The 16,257-nt window shown below is 43.6% G+C and overlaps 1 protein-coding gene across 4 annotated transcripts; it reads left to right on the top strand.

The window, feature by feature from the left end:
• Nucleotides 1-5,842: 5,842 nt before the first annotated feature.
• DSEL (dermatan sulfate epimerase like) lies at nt 5,843-15,835 on the top strand. Of its 4 annotated transcripts, XR_003516921.2 has the most exons (4): nt 5,843-6,183; nt 7,005-11,542; nt 13,306-13,373; nt 15,780-15,814. XR_003516921.2 is itself a non-coding variant. In XM_027576237.2 (3 exons), the coding sequence occupies exon 2, from the start codon at nt 7,895-7,897 to the stop codon at nt 11,531-11,533; it is 3,639 nt and encodes a 1,212-aa protein (XP_027432038.1). In that variant the 5' UTR covers nt 5,843-6,183; nt 7,005-7,894; the 3' UTR covers nt 11,534-11,542; nt 15,780-15,835. The 4 variants fall into 4 exon arrangements, 3 of the variants coding, with proteins under 3 accessions (XP_027432038.1, XP_027432037.1, XP_027432036.1); XM_027576237.2 differs by lacking the exon at nt 13,306-13,373 and having other exon boundaries at nt 15,780-15,835; XM_027576236.2 differs by lacking the exon at nt 15,780-15,814 and having other exon boundaries at nt 13,306-13,476.
• Nucleotides 15,836-16,257: the final 422 nt, after the last annotated feature.

The following is a 16,257-nucleotide window of genomic DNA, read 5'->3' as shown; positions in this document are numbered from 1 at the left end:
GCCTGCTCTGTTTTCTGATGATGATTGATACCCCAAACCCACAAATGTCAGCCCCCATAGCAATATTTGAACTACTTAACCCTGAACTTCTTTCCATCACTGTGTGAGTCATGATGTGACCCTGACCGTGCTGTGCAATCATCTTTTCTTTCCCGAGACTTTGAATTTGGAGTTCAAAAAGGATAGCTTATTTCTGCCTGGTGGCAGAATCGAGGCGATATAAACTTGTGCTGAGGGCTAGCCATATTTAGTCCTAACCCCATGACAGATCTGGTAAAGCTGATCCTCAAGAAATGAAGAATGAAGCAAAGGCTCAAAAGCAGAGAGTCGTCTCCTGGCCTTGGATGGGCGGAGAGAGGAGCCTTACTTCCTTGTGGCTTTCCAGTGAGGACACCTACTTGGGGGACATGGTGGCTGGATCTGACAAGCTGACAGCTACCAGGGAAGGTTACTGGCTGACATTATACAAGAACAGCCTGTTCCTCCTGCTCACAGCTAAACTCTCACTGTTTTCTGGGTAATCTATAAAGAATCGCAAGCTGGTCATTCACGGACCCAGGATGAACTTCTCTGCTACTTTTCATTTAATCAATTTGCCTCCAAAATGTGCAAAACAAGTCCCACCGTTCCCACATTATCTTAATTTTTCTCTCTTCCCATCTTATACCTTCTTTTTACCTCACTCTCTCATGTGTGAATAAACAATTCGCATGTAAAATAATCAAGCTAGTTGCAGAACAACCACCTACCAACTTGCATGTCTCTGGTCTGTCACACAATGCCAGCTCTGACCCCTCGTTAGGCCCCGTGCTCCTATGAGCCTGGGGATGGATCAGTACATACCCAAATAAACCCTCAGAGACATTCCCCCAGGTGTGTGGGCAAGAAAAGAATGAGAATTCTTGTCTCGGAAAGTGACTCTAAAAATTTGGTGTTCACCTCAGCCGCATTTGAAAAGTGCAGATTAGCCAGTCATACACCTAGAGATTCTTAATCCATTAGGGCTGGCATTTCAAATTTGAAAAACTGGCATTTTAAACAACAGCCTGGTCTTTCTGATCTATAGGGGTTCAAGAGCTTTAATTTGAAAGCACTGTCCTAGAGGAAACATCTCAGATAATAATAAAGGTGCTTGGGGGTGTGCATGTTCGCATGCATATGGGCCTGTGTGTGTGATGGGATATGATTTTTTAACATCAGAAGGGTGTTTCCCACAACCCTAAAGCCACATCTTCCCCCTATTATCTGGGGGAACTTATTGACTTACTAACACTTGTGTCTGGAAGACCAGCCCAGGATCTTATTTGGGGTGAGATAGCTTACAGGAGTCTTGGGTCAAGCAAAGAGAAACAGACCCAGTATCTGGTAAATAGAAAGGCATGTGTGAACCAACTGGGTAACAGCTAGCTCTGGAACTAACTGCCAAGAGGTGATAGAAAGTCTGGGGTATAATTTAAGACTCGATTTGAACAACTACCCATAATATGCACATACTTTTCAAGTCAGTGGACCAGGATGAGGTTTCTCAAACTCAGCAGTATCAACATCCTGTGCTGGAGAGTGCTTTATTTGGGGTCAGGGGCAGGGGCTGTGGATGGTAGGATGTCTAACAGCATCCCTGGCCTCTCCCCCCTGGATAACAGCAGTCCTTCATCCCCCAGCAGTGACAATCAAAAATTTCTCCAGCCATTGTCAGATTTGCCCCAGGCTGAGAACCACAGGTCTAGGAGAGGTGGGGGGAAGGGAGAGGGAAAGAGCCCCTTCTTGGGCTCCGCTTTTAAGTTTCACTTTGCCTAAAATTTTCTTTCACAGTAAAAGCAAAACTGTATGTACGCAGATGTGGGAGCAAGGAAGCCTCCCATTTACCAGTCCAGGGTTTTAGTGGACTTATTGGGAAACTTCTTTCCTCAGAATTTGGCTGTGGTATTTTTAAATTTTTATAAATCCAGTTACTGTCATACAGACTCTTGCACCACCGGATAAACAAACTCAGGGCACACACAGCCACATCTTCATTAGCAACTCTGCAGGCTAATTCCCTGGCATTTTGAGATGTTTTGTATTCAAAGCAATTGCAGAAAGAGTATTTCTAGATTCTACAGCCTGCTTTAAATCTGTGGTTTTGTCTTTATTACTGGTGTGGCCTATTACTGCTGGCCAATCGTGCAATAAAATTTGCAGCTTAAGTTTGGTGTCGGTTTCTGCACATTCACAGCTGCTACCTCTCCGAACTCTGAGGAAAACACTAGTTCTAACAGTGCTCATGGATCAATATAATACACATCTGGCCTTGGTAAGTGGGTCAAGAAATCTGCATCTGAGCTCTCACAGCCAAAACCATCTCAAGGAAGGGCTGTGCTAAAGAAGAATAACAAAGTCATCCCCGGATTCAAATGCCTGTTTTGCAAGCAAGCCGGTGCGTTGGGGATCTGCGTGTGGTCAGTTGCTGAACGCACAGCAATTGCTTCTTGCATATCTTAGCCCCAATTATTAAGAGTCCACCAGAATAACAGATCATGGACAAATAAGATTTCAGTCAAGGGACTTTATGTAGTGTGTCTTGGCTTGTTTTACTGCTTGCATTTTATCTTCCTGTAAGGCGATGTAGTATTTACCTTATGTTCTAAGGCTCAGAACTTGGAATTTACCAATCTTAAGACATAAAATTCTTGCAGAAATTCTCCTTAAAATGTTGGCCAACTTCCCAGTCTTAGTTTTTATTTGAATTAAGTCACCCCAAGAAAGCTCCAACTACTGATTGTGTGGTAACAAGCTTCTCAGCACAGTTGGAGAAAAAGAGTTTCTGATTCTGTTCAGAACTCAGTAACCCACCTCAGACATTTATGACTTTTTCCTCTTCTGCCATAAAATGAAGGTGATAATTCATGTTCCACATTCAACGCACACTCAAGACAAAGTGCTGGGCTCTGGGTTAGGTGATGAGTATTAAAAAAAAAAAAGAAGAAGAAGAAGAAGGGAAGGAAGGGAGGAAGGAAAGAAGGCAGGCAGCTAGGCAGGCTCCTGCCTTGGGGAATCTAGTCCAGAAAGCATCATCTGTGTTGTAAGTAGGGTGGCTGCGGATAGGGCTGGAAGATATTTAAGTAAAGAAAACAAATTTTCACAAATTCTTTGAAATCACGAGCAAAAGCTCATGTAGATTTAAGAAACTTTTATATAGTGGGAAATTCCCAGAGTGATAGACTGTTACTGTTCTCCACTTATATTAAAATAAGATACTGCTCCAGGATTCTGAATTTAGCAGCTGTTGGCATATGTGTCTCTTGCCACACTCATAAAGTTTTCTTAATGTGCAATAACGTAACATACAGCTCATCTCTCCTATGGTTGGATGCATTATTTATAATTAACTAACTTTGTACTATCTTCATGTGTGGAAGAAGCAATAATAGGAGCTATCCATTTTTAGTTCACAGGAAACAAGACTCTATTTATTTTTCATAGTACCATTTACCTACCACCCTTTCTGCCAATGATTTGAATTGTTTAGCTATAGTTCTTATTTATCTCAACACACTGACAACTGGGAGATGATGCCTGCTCAAAGTGAATTAGCCTGAAAGCTCATCTGAAAATACTGAGAAGTTCGGTGCATCCTGCCTCAGTGCAGATGTGTGCGGTAAAACTAAAAGACCCCAATATCTGTACCATTCATCTACAAAATGAAAAAGATCATACTGATGTGAATAAACCTGAAAAAAAATCAAATGGAAGTTGAAATATTTGCCTAGCCGATGTTAGAGCTCATATTAATTCTCCATGATTCACTTTGCCCTGGCATCATGAGGAACTTTGGATCCACAGAATGAAAGAATACCGGTCCACATATTTTGTTCTGAGAAATGGTCTGCATATTTACTCACTATGTTTACTAACACTAATTCCTTGGCAGTTTCCAAAGTTCCCTTTAGGAAAAAATTACAGGAATCTCTGCATCTGGGCTCCTCTTTCCCCCAACTCTAACGAGGCTGGAACCCACGCTGGGTCACATAGGGCACATATGTGACATTTGCAGGAATTTCTGTCCTTGGAGTTCAGAGGAGAACCCTTGTTTGAGAATGAACCTCAGTGGCAGAGGCAATGCTCTATGGGAGCCCAACTGTTAAAGGTCCAACTCATTTCAAACACAGTTGCAGTGCTTCAGAAGGGACTGACAGACTGCTAATGACTTGAAGGAATTTTGAATAGAGCACAGGAGTCAGGTGAAATATTAAGCACAAAACAAATGATCTAAGGACTGAATACAGATATAAATCATAGAGTGCTGGAGTAATTCATTCTAATAGGGAAACCTAAGAGATATTTACAGAGAAATTTAAGCATCTGAGCTGAGACCAGGATGATAAAAGACCTGGGGTTAGCTGGGCAGAGGACACCACGGGGAAAAGAATGAGGTAAGCATAGTTATGGGGGTGCCAAAGCAAAAGCAAATTTGGCCATTTGGACGGGGGTAGGGTTCCCAAGAGGACAAAGTAGAAGAGTAATGAGGTAAAAGCCACATTTCTTCCCCAAGATAAATTATGTGACATTTATTCCACTAGTAATGGAATACCATTTAGTCCTACCAAGAAGTGGTCTAAGCAAGGCACTCGTTTTTTAATGGACGAATCTGTCCGTTTTCCTAAAACGGAATGAAGCTGGAGGGAAATGAAGGTGTTACCAATCCCCAGCTGGAGATGGGCTTGTTCATTTGTGAGGCTTGATGTTTCACTGGATTCCTGTGATTACTAAGTTACTGTGACAGTTGAGGTCAGACCCTGGGTTGGCTCACGCGGAAGCATAATTTCAGATATCTGTTGAGAAATTCCATATGTAGAATACAACAGGATTCACAGCTGCTCTAGCATATCTGAAGCCTGGAATTGCGCACAGGTGTCATAGTAACTGAGGCACACTGTCCTCTGTTTGTGGGTCTTTACTGAATTTCGGTTTTCATTTCTTTAATGAGAAAGAGATTCCTTCCCCTTGTTTGTCCCACTCCGTCTCATATTTATACTGCCGGATAAATTATTTCAATCAATAAAACTGATTAGTCTTTTTGTTTTCCTCTGATCTGTAGCATCCGTGCTCCTGAAGCCATTCTCATATTAATCCGCTGTATTGATTTTGCCTTTCTAAATGACAGCAACCTCAGCCAAGCTGCCTCTCATACCTTCCCCCCTCATCCACTGCTCTACCCAAGGGTAATTCCTGACATCCTACAGCGTTATCCCGCCTGTCCCCACTTCTCCTAGCATCTGTAATCATGCCCAGAAACTCCTGTCTCGCTCCCGGCCCCAGCCCACCAGTGCGCCCCCCGATAACCAAAGGGTAAATAGCAGCAGGACCCAGGCAGCAGTGCGAGGTCTTCAGACAATTGCACTTAACAAATTTCCCCCTCCCCCGGCTCGGATTGCCCACCGCAGCCCGGAACTCACGTGCCCAGAGACACCCACCGACGGGCTTTCGGATCCGGGGATGGGGGGCGCTCGTTCCCGCCCCTGGCCCCGCCCCAGCCTTGTTCTCGCCCCGCCCCGCTCCCTAAATCGCCATCTCTCTCCTCCCTACAGCCCCTCAGCCCTAAGGCCCCGCCCCATCTCGTTCCCGCCCCGCCTTCGGCTCACGTCGCAGTCTCTCGCCCTGCCCGGTGCCGAGGGCCCGCCCCTGTCTCCGCCTCCGTCTTGCTCCCGCCCCGCCCACCGCTCCCGTGTCCCCCCCCTCCCACGCCCTTCCCGGGCCTGAGGCCCCGCCCCGGCCCCGCCCCCGTCTCGTTCCCGCCCCGCCCCCGGCCCGCGTCGCTGTCTCTCGCCCTCCCGGGGCCGCTCGGCCGGAGCTGGCACGGAGGAGCGGCGGCCGCGGCGGCATCGCGGCCTGGGGACGCCAGCGCTCCGCCGGACTCGGCGCCCGCGAGAGCGCCCTTTGCGCGCGGATCTGCCTTCCGGGGTGCTGGGCTGCCCGGAGCGTCCGGCGTTCCCCGAGGGCGGGCGTGTCCTCGCGGCGCGGGGCGGGGGACCAGCGCGGGGCCGCAGCCTGTTGGAGCGCGGGGGGTGCCGTGCCGGGGGCGCTGGGAGCCCTGCGGGGGACGGCGCGGCCCGGCTCCCTGTGCGGAGCAGTTTTCGCGAACTCTCCACCTCCTCCTCATTGGGGCCCAGCGCTGCCGGGAGACCCCGTCTACATCTAAGGAAGGTAAGCAGACTTGGCCATTTAGGGGTCGCTTGTCCCCAAACCACAGCCAGAGGTCGAGGGTGGGGAGCGGAGGATGGGGGCGGCACGTACGTAGGAAGCGAACGAAAAAAAATGCAACAGGCGGGGCGGTTCAGGAAACTCTAGCGTTAATGTTTCCTACAGAGAGGAGACTTGTCCAAGACTGAAACTTGGTTAGGTTCTTCAAATCCGAAGACGGGCAGAGGCGACGCTGCACCTTAGTCTGGGTCTGAGCTCCCTCTGGTGGCCTCTTGTAAGGATGGAAGACGAGGCTCCAGGTGAGGTTTGGAGCGCCGTTGCTTGCTCCCACGCATTCTCATGATTTCTCCTTTGAGAAACGTGACTGCTCTCAGTAGTTTCCCCTACAAAGGCATCCTTTGATCCCGTAAAAGCTAATCCCTCAACCGGAATCAGAAAAAGTCCTTTCAACTTCTGCTTTTTGTCCCTGAGTTCTTTGCGACCAAACCAACAAGAATGATAGCAGGAGTCATTTTTGTGTTAACCGCACTTGAATAAAAACAGGTTAAATGAGTCAAGCCAGCCACAGTTAAAATAAATGCCGCAGGAAAGTTGCATCTTGTAGCTGCTGGTCATCTGCCACCATTCATTGTTATCCTAACGTGCATTTAAAAGTGTAAGAAAAACAAGAATCACTTGAGCTAATTTAGGTTGTATTCAATTGCAGATTTTATCGTGATTCTTAAAATTTCTGTCAAGAGATTGTAGAACCTTTAAGTCGTCAGTTCATGTCCACTCCCAGCATATCTGTAGCCTCAGAGAATTTCTTTTTGTTTTTCCTCCAGAAAGGAGTGTCATGAAAAAGGAACAGAAAAGAACCGGCATTCTTGGTCAAAGGGGAGTTTTCTTTTCCAGTTGGTGGTTACTTCATGATTGGAAACGAAGTACCTAGGTGGCTGAAGAGATTAGATTTTTATAGTTGAACAGATGGAGCTGATAAAAGAAGACATGAAAATACTTTCTCTGGGTCATAATGGGCAATGAGTAAGTAAGCCTGAACAAGACAGATTTGAAATGAGGGCAGAACTTTTGATTTTTTAAGACCAAGTAGGACTTTGAACACTTGTTGAGGATGTTCTTTTCCCAAAACTGGAAGAAGAAAACATTTGCAAAGCAAAGGTGTAAAAAGTGGAAGGGAGTAACGACCAAGAATTTCAGCTTCAAGAATTTCAGTACATCATCAACTCCTTCGGGCAGACACAGGCACAAGGATCATACGTGGGGGTGATGGTTTCCTATCCTAGGAACAACTTTTTAATTTGGATTTTGGAGTTCTTATTTTTCTTTCTTTCTTTCTTTTTTTTTTTTTTTTACAATTTGTGTTTTGACTCTTCATGTTAGATAGATTTATGTAAAGGAGGTAAATCCTGAATTCATAGTATGTTTGACTCTACCACACTGTTTGCTCTGTGATATGGAAACATAGAGGTTTTAACATTCCTCGAAGTTTTATGGGAAGCAAATCTGTGTCAGGGACATAGTGTAAGTTTTCTCCTTTTGGCAACCCACCTTGCTTTGAATGAACTGAATGTCAGCTGGATTTCACAGCATATCTGATTTACAGTCTTTGTGTTATCAAGGCCTTAAATGTTATGCTTTATCCTAGGCAGATGGGAAATACCTTGAGCACTGTGTTTGACATGTATGCCTAAGGAAGGGAACTCCCCGATGGATCATGGCGTTAATGTTTACAGGACATTTCTTATTTTTAGCATTAGTGATGTTGGCTTTCTCTACTTTTGAGGAATCTGTGAGCAATTACTCTGACTGGGTAGTTTTCACCGATGATACAGATCAGTTTAAGACACAGAAAGTGCAAGATTTCAAACCCAGTCCAAAGCTGAAGAAAAGTATGCTTCATCCAAGTTTATATTTTGATGCTGGAGAAATCCAGGCAATGAGACAAAAGTCTCGTACAAGCCATTTGCATCTGTTTAGAGCTATCAGAAGTGCAGTCACAGTTATGCTGTCCAACCCCACATACTACCTACCTCCACCCAAGCATGCTGATTTTGCTGCCAAGTGGAATGAAATTTATGGTAACAATCTGCCTCCTTTAGCACTGTACTGTTTGTTATGTCCAGAAGACAACGTTGCCTTTGAGTTTGTCTTGGAATTTATGGACAGGATGGTTGGCTACAAAGACTGGCTGGTTGAGAATGCACCAGGGGATGAGGTTCCAGTTGGCCATTCCTTAACGGGTTTTGCCACTGCCTTTGACTTTTTGTATAACTTACTAGATGATCATCGAAGACAAAAATACCTGGAAAAAATATGGGCTGTTACTGAGGAAATGTATGAGTATTCCAAGGTCCGTTCATGGGGCAAACAACTTCTCCATAATCACCAAGCTACTAACATGATAGCATTACTCACTGGGGCTTTGGTGACTGGGGTAGATAAAGGTTCTAAAGCAAACGTGTGGAAACAGGTTGTAGTAGATGTGATGGAAAAGACGATGTTTCTGTTGAATCATGTTGTTGATGGTTCTCTGGACGAAGGTGTGGCCTATGGAAGCTACACAGCTAAATCAGTCACACAGTATGTTTTTCTAGCCCAGCGTCATTTTAATATCAACAACTTGGATAATAACTGGTTAAAAATGCACTTTTGGTTCTATTACGCCACCCTTTTACCAGGCTTCCAAAGAACTGTGGGTATAGCAGATTCCAATTATAATTGGTTTTATGGTCCGGAGAGCCAGTTAGTTTTTTTGGATAAGTTTATCTTAAAGAATGGAGCTGGGAATTGGTTAGCTCAGCAAATTAGAAGGCACCGACCTAAAGATGGACCAATGGTCCCCTCCACTGCCCAGAGGTGGAGTACTCTTCACACTGAGTTCATCTGGTATGATCCCCAGCTCACCCCACAGCCTCCTGCTGAATATGGTACTGCAAAAATGCACACATTCCCAAACTGGGGTGTTGTCACCTATGGGGCTGGGTTGCCAAATACACAGACCAATACCTTTGTGTCTTTTAAGTCTGGGAAGCTAGGGGGGCGAGCGGTGTATGACATAGTTCACTTTCAGCCATACTCCTGGATTGACGGGTGGAGAAGCTTTAACCCAGGACATGAACATCCAGATCAGAACTCATTTACTTTTGCCCCCAATGGGCAAGTGTTTGTTTCTGAAGCTCTCTATGGACCCAAGCTGAGCCACCTTAACAACGTACTGGTGTTTGCTCCATCACCCACAAGCCAGTGTAATAAGCCCTGGGAAGGTCAACTGGGAGAATGTGCACAGTGGCTCAGGTGGACCGGCGAGGAGGCTGGTGATGCGGCAGGGGAAATTGTCACTGCCTCTCAGCATGGAGAAATGATATTTGTGAGTGGGGAAGCAGTGTCTGCTTACTCTTCAGCAATGAAGCTGAAAAGTGTGTACCGTGCTTTGCTTCTCTTAAATTCCCAGACTTTGCTAGTTGTGGATCACGTTGAGAAGCAAGACAATTCCCCAATAAAATCTGTCAGTGCCTTCTTTCATAATCTGGACATTGATTTTAAGTATATCCCTTATAGGTTTATGAATAGGTACAATGGCGCCATGATGGATGTGTGGGATGCACACTACAGAATGTTCTGGTTTGATCATCGTGGCAATAGTCCCATTGCTAGCATACAGGAAGCAGAGCAAGCTGCTGAATTTAAGAAACGGTGGACTCAATTTGTTAATGTTACATTTCAGATGGAATCCACAATCGCAAGAATTGCATATGTCTTTTATGGGCCATATGTCAATGTTTCCAGCTGCAGATTTATTGATAATTCCAATTCTGGACTTCAGATTTCTCTCAATGTCAATAATACTGAACATGTCGTGTCCATTGTAACTGACTACCATAACCTGAAGACAAGATTCGATTACCTGGGTTTTGGTGGCTTTGCCAATGTGGCTGATCAGGGCCAAATAACCCGATTTGGTTTGGGCACTCAGGCAATAGCCAAGCCCGTAAGACAAGGTAGGGTTATTTTCCCCTTTGGATTTAAATTTAATATAGCAGCTGGGTTGATTTTGTGCATTAGCTTGGTGATTTTAGCCTTTCAGTGGCGGTTTTACCTTTCTTTTAGAAAGCTAATGCGGTGGGTCCTAATGCTTGTTATTGTCTTGTGGTTTATTGAACTGCTGGATGTGTGGAGCACTTGCACTCAGCCCCTCTGTGCAAAATGGGCAAGGACAGAGGCCGAGGCAAGCCCGAAGTCCTTGTCTTCCGAAGGGCACCACCTCGATCTTCCCTACGTCGTCATTACCTCACTTCCTGGTTCAGGAGCTGAAATTCTCAAACAGCTTTTTTTCAACAGTAGTGATTTTCTCTACATCAGAGTTCCTACAACCTACATCGATATTCCTGAAACTGAATTTGAAATTGACTCATTTGCAGATGCCTGTGAATGGAAGGCATCAGATATCCACAGCGTGCATTTCCGTTTACTCCGAGGCTGGTTGCAGTCCTTGGTTCAAGACACGAAACTACATTTGCAAAACATCCATCTGCATGAACCCAGTAGGGGTAAACTGGCCCCATATTTTACAGCAAATAAGGACAAAAAAAGAAAATTGAAAAGGAGAGAGTCTTTGCCAGAACAAAGAAGTAGAATGAAAGGCACCTTTGATAGAGATGCTGAATATATTAGGGCTTTGAGGAGACACCTGGTCTATTACCCAAGCGCGCGTCCTGTGCTCAGCTTAAGCAGCGGGAGCTGGACCTTAAAGCTTCATTTTTTTCAAGAAGTTTTAGGAGCTTCTATGAGGGCATTGTACATAGTAAGGGACCCTCGGGCATGGATTTATTCAATGCTGTACAGTAGTAAACCAAGTCTCTACTCTTTGAAAAATGTACCAGAACACTTAGCTAAATTGTTTAAAATAGAGGGAGGTAAAGGCAAATGTATCTTAAATTCAGGCTATGCTTTCGAGTATGAATCGTTGAGGAAAGAATTATCAAAATCCCAGTCAAATGCAGTCTCCCTGTTGTCTCATTTGTGGCTAGCAAACACAGCAGCGGCCCTGAGAATAAATACAGATTTGCTGCCTACCAGCTACCAGCTGATCAAGTTTGAAGATATTGTACATTTTCCTCAGAAAACCACTGAAAGGATTTTTGCCTTTCTCGGAATACCTTTGTCTCCTGCTAGTTTAAACCAAATATTGTTCGCCACCTCCACAAACCTTTTCTATCTTCCCTATGAAGGGGAAATATCACCAAGTAATACTAATGTTTGGAAACAGAACTTGCCTAGAGAAGAAATTAAACTGATTGAGAACATCTGCTGGACACTGATGGAGCGTCTAGGATATCCAAAGTTTATGGACTAAATGCTGCAGGTCAGCAGAGATTTGCACTAATCCTTTGCAGCCCGGTTTGTGGATGTGATGAGTTTGTTTATTCTTGTACTATGTGTGTGTGCGTGCGTGCGCGTGTTCAGTTTGTTACTTGCACAGAGATTATTTTGAAAATAGGCCACATATTTGGCCTAGCAGGATTTATTTTTACGTCGCTACTTCCCTTGCCTTTGTTTCTGAATTTTTTTTCTGCTGAAATGTTCCTGCTACAGAGGCGTAGATGAAGTTATAGGATGGCGGTTAGTGGAGGTAAGAAGATCTTACAGGTTTTTGTCTGGCCGTCTCGTCTGTAACTGTGCTGATCTATCTTGGAACCTCAAACACTGCTAAAGGCCTTTCAATTGCTGCTTTGCCCAAGCATCTGTTGCTTTCAGGATGGACTACAAAAGTTCCTTATCTTTTTTAAAAGATCTTCTAACACATTTATCTTGCACCAAAAAAAAAAGGGGGGGGGTTTGGTGTTTGGTTTGTTTTGTTTTGTTTTTTTCCTGTGTATAATGTTCAGTGATATCACTGGGGAAATGGTGAAAGCTCCTATCAGAACTATAGAATTCTTTCTGGAAAATAAAGGTGGAAATACAGAACGAACATTTTTTTGAGGTCCGAGACAGTGGCCTGAAAAGCCTCCTTAAAGTTTTTTTACTTGGAAGGAACAAGGAGTCAGTCTTTGAACAATCTGGGTGCCAAGGGCTGGGAGAGTATTTTAGACTTGCTTGTCTGTTTAAAACTCTCTTCTCTCTCTTGCCTCCTTGAAGCTACAGCTGTTCCCACCCCTCACACCCTGTCCTTTCTGTCACTGTCATGCAAAATAACCCATTATTGATTGCTGAAGTCCCGACATTTGTGGGGATTTTTTTTCCCCCTGATGATTAATCTTGCATTAAAGAATCGCACTTAGAATCGAATTTCTTTTTGTGGAATCCTCACCGTATGACTCAGAGAAAGCAGTACCAGTGCTGCCAGTGTTTTTTTAGCCTGGAAACAGAATTGGAAACCTGCCCAGCTGATCCTGCATCCCTTTGAATGAGTTTGCAGACTGCCAGTGTCTGCAAAAGTTACAGGCAAATGGGAGATGACATCAGAGGCATCTGTTTCTTTTACCATCTGCATCTTATTATAAATGTAGTCGTCATAAAATCTGGTTCATTTTATTTTGGTAGGCTCTGAAATCAAAATGCCACGCCGTTAGATGCCGTTATAAGCTGGGGGAGTAATTACCACGCACTGGACGAAAACCATCAGGCGGTGTTGAGACCTGATGAAAATCTCTGTACAGATTGCAGTCTTTCTGACGTTTCAGACTGTCGTTTCCCCAAGCTCTCCAACACTTGCGAGTCTGTCCTTCTGACCTAGATAAAAGTGGTTCTTTCTCAGTAGTTTGTTATTATGTCAAAATGTGCCTCCAGAGTGATAAGGCTGTGGATATGTTCCATTCCAGCTAAACCTAACTTGGCTGTCATTTTTCTTCCATTATAGTGTGAATGCAGACCGCTCCTCCTCCCCCAGCTTTACTTCCTTCCCTCCGCTCTCCCTGCTTTCTCTCTGCAATGTCAAAAATGAATGGAAAATCGTATTTTATCAGTATAGGTTGAGAGGGCAGCTGAAACCTGAGTCTACACAGGTATTCTCAAGGAAGGTTATTCTACCTACCTCAGGGTTATCAACAAGCACGTAAAATTGCTGCATGGATGATAACACTCTTTCCATTACTGGTCAGAGTCTCAGTGTTTGCTTTCAATTCCCAGGATGTGTGATCTCAAATCGGATCAAATCAAAAGGCTTTGGGTTGGCAGTAATAGCAGGTCTGATCAAGGTAAGACTTACACATGTGTACAGAAGCTGAACCGCTCCCTGTTAATATTGCAGAAACACCCCCAAGGGGAAGGAGAGAACCAGGTGGACTATGTGGAGGAATCGGAGGAGAGGTGGGGAAAATGAAAAAAAGCAGTTGTGTGAATGAGCATGGGAACATGTTACTGATAGCTGAAGAAAGGGACACATTTACCAAAGTGATCTTCTCAGTGTGTCCTAACTTTCACCCCCACACAGCAATGCCAAGATGAATTTGCCTGGCACTGTACTCACCTCCCCCCACCCCAAGGGAAGGTCTGCTGGAAGAGACCTCTATCTGCAGATTCCCCTTTGAGGAACATTATGGGTGAAGGATGACCCAGGCGTTGGATCTGCACGCAGATGTTCATGCTTGGGACCCCTTGCCTTATAATACCTGAGGGGACTAACTCCCAGAACGTCCAGGTCCTGCATCCTTAGGGTGTTAGCTTCAGAAAAATTCCGATAGCCTCCACACTTAATTTTATTTGTATCGTCTTGAAAATCATTAAAGGGATGATTGTCACTATGTGACTCTTCTAAAGGAGACGCCTGTCCTCTCTGTAAAATTAACCCCTTTCTTTATTAACTTCCCCGAACTTAGGCCTAACTGGGATAAAAACTGTTACTAAAATAATAGAATTTAGGTCTTGAAATTAAAAAAAAAAAAAGACAGTTTTGCTGACAAGGGTAACAAATGCAATGGTAATAATATGGTTCTCAAAAGTTTGAAATAATGCAAATTACTCACTTAGGATGAAAGAATAAGGCCATATCCAGAATTGAGTTTAAAGAATTTCTGGAGAGGATAGGAAGTGGGAGACTCTCTTCAGGAAAAGCAAGATGAATTTATGAGTATGCTTAAATTTAATTGATAGAAACCTAGAGAGGCACAAGTTTTAAGCAAATGACAAGAAAATGTACATATTAGGAAAGCACTTGTTAATAAAGGCCTGTAAATAAATAAAACATACATATTAGGTCTAGACCCCAAACATTAGACATCATCTGATTGGCTGTCTTTTTAAACCAACAGAGAAGAATTAGTAAAAGCCTGACGAGAACGGGATGTTAAACTCCCAGGCAATGGCAGAGGACTTGCCACAAAACCTTCAGCAAATGCATTCAAAGAAGCAGTTCCCCTCCACCCACACTAGGGCATCTTAAAGATTTTCCTTTTGTGGAAAGGTTACCCCTCTGCCAGTTACTTCTGGTTAACGTGGTTTATCAGCACTTTTGGGTGCATCATTGAAGATCCCAGCCATTCTTGTTATGTAAAGGATATCCAATTATCTGTGAGTAGACATTAGCAATGGTTTTTAAATGACTACGTTTGATTGGCTTGATTAACTGATGATAATTAGAAAAATATTCACTGATTAATTTAGGAAAAATGTAAATGGAAGGCAACACATAAATACCGTTTCCAGAGATAAGGATGCCTAATATAGGATATGTCAAGGAATTTAATATGTGGACTATTTACTGCTTATTTAAATGTTAGCTAAAGCATGTCTAATACATATAAAAATGTCTGCTAAGGCAATTTCTTCCATTATCTCACTAGTGTCATTATTCCGTTCATGTTAGCAGGGAAGTTCAAATAATATTCTAAGAGCTAAATGACTGAATTTTTGCACAAAGGATGAGAGGAACTTCAAACAATAGATTCTAACATTCTCTAACCTCTTGATGCTTGAGCTATAATTTACATGAGCTTGTGTTATATTTAGTCCACATAATGTATATATATTTAATTCTGTTTCCAGAGATAGGTTCAGCTAATGCTTCCAAACCATAGAGAATTTCATTTTTGTTTTTCTTTTGTTTTTCTTTCACACTTACCCAGTTATTTAGTGAAGGAAAGATAGACTGAAGATCATAAACTAGCTTACTCTGGAACTATATGTATAACAAGACTCAACTATTAATAAATAAAAAGCTAAAAGCAACTTGGCTATGGTTGGGATAATTTTGTAATAGCTCTCTTTACGTCTTTGGGTAACTGAGGATTTTATGTGGAGCCGAGAAGGCAGGGACTTGAAATGGGGAGCACACTGAATACTGACATTCAGCCTCAGGATTTCAGCCACAAAACTTGCTCCATTAAGTGATGAGCTAGCCTCTTCTTTCCCGACTTAATCCCAGGTCTGTCTCTGACTTGGCCTCATTTCCGTCTTCTGCATACATCATCCCACTTACGAAATGGCAAGAGCATCCCTTTACTATGCACCTGTGCTCTACATCTGGCCCTGCGGCCATTGGTAAGATCTCTGTGCTGCATGATGCATTACTCATGAAGAAGGTTACTTGAGACGTTCTAAGTTTGGTGTGCAGGATTGGCACAGTGAAGACTTTTTTTTTTTTAAAGCTTTTTTTTTTTTTTTAGATTTCATTTATTTATTCATGAGAGACAGAGGGAGAGAGAGAGAGAGAAGCAGAGGGAGAAGCAGGCTCCCAAGGAGCAGGGAGCCCGATGCGGGACTCGATCCCAGGAACCTGGGATCATGACCTGAGCCGAAGGCAGACGCTTAACCATCTGAGCCACCCAGGCACCCTGAAGACTTTTTTTTTTTTTTTTTTAAAGAGAAGCATCTATAGTGAATTCGTCTCTAATGTGCTATGCATTGAACTGTAATGTTTTTATATGTCTCGTTACAATCCTCACAACAACTCTATACGGTACTTATTTTACAAATAAATTTGAAACCCCCATTATCTCTCTAGGAAGTGTATTTTTGTAAGGGAATTTTTAGTGGATTTACAATTCATCAGTTCATTTATTCACTTTACTTTTTGGGTATCTACTGTTGAGATACTGACTAGTGTGAGGGAAGAACAGAAAAATCAGTTGACCGACCCTACTG

Source organism: Zalophus californianus, chromosome 14 (genome assembly GCF_009762305.2).
Source record: "Zalophus californianus isolate mZalCal1 chromosome 14, mZalCal1.pri.v2, whole genome shotgun sequence".
In the NCBI taxonomy this organism is placed as follows: Eukaryota; Metazoa; Chordata; class Mammalia; order Carnivora; family Otariidae; genus Zalophus; species Zalophus californianus.
Note: the sequence above shows the minus strand (reverse complement) of the source record. Positions and strands in the feature narration are given on the sequence as shown.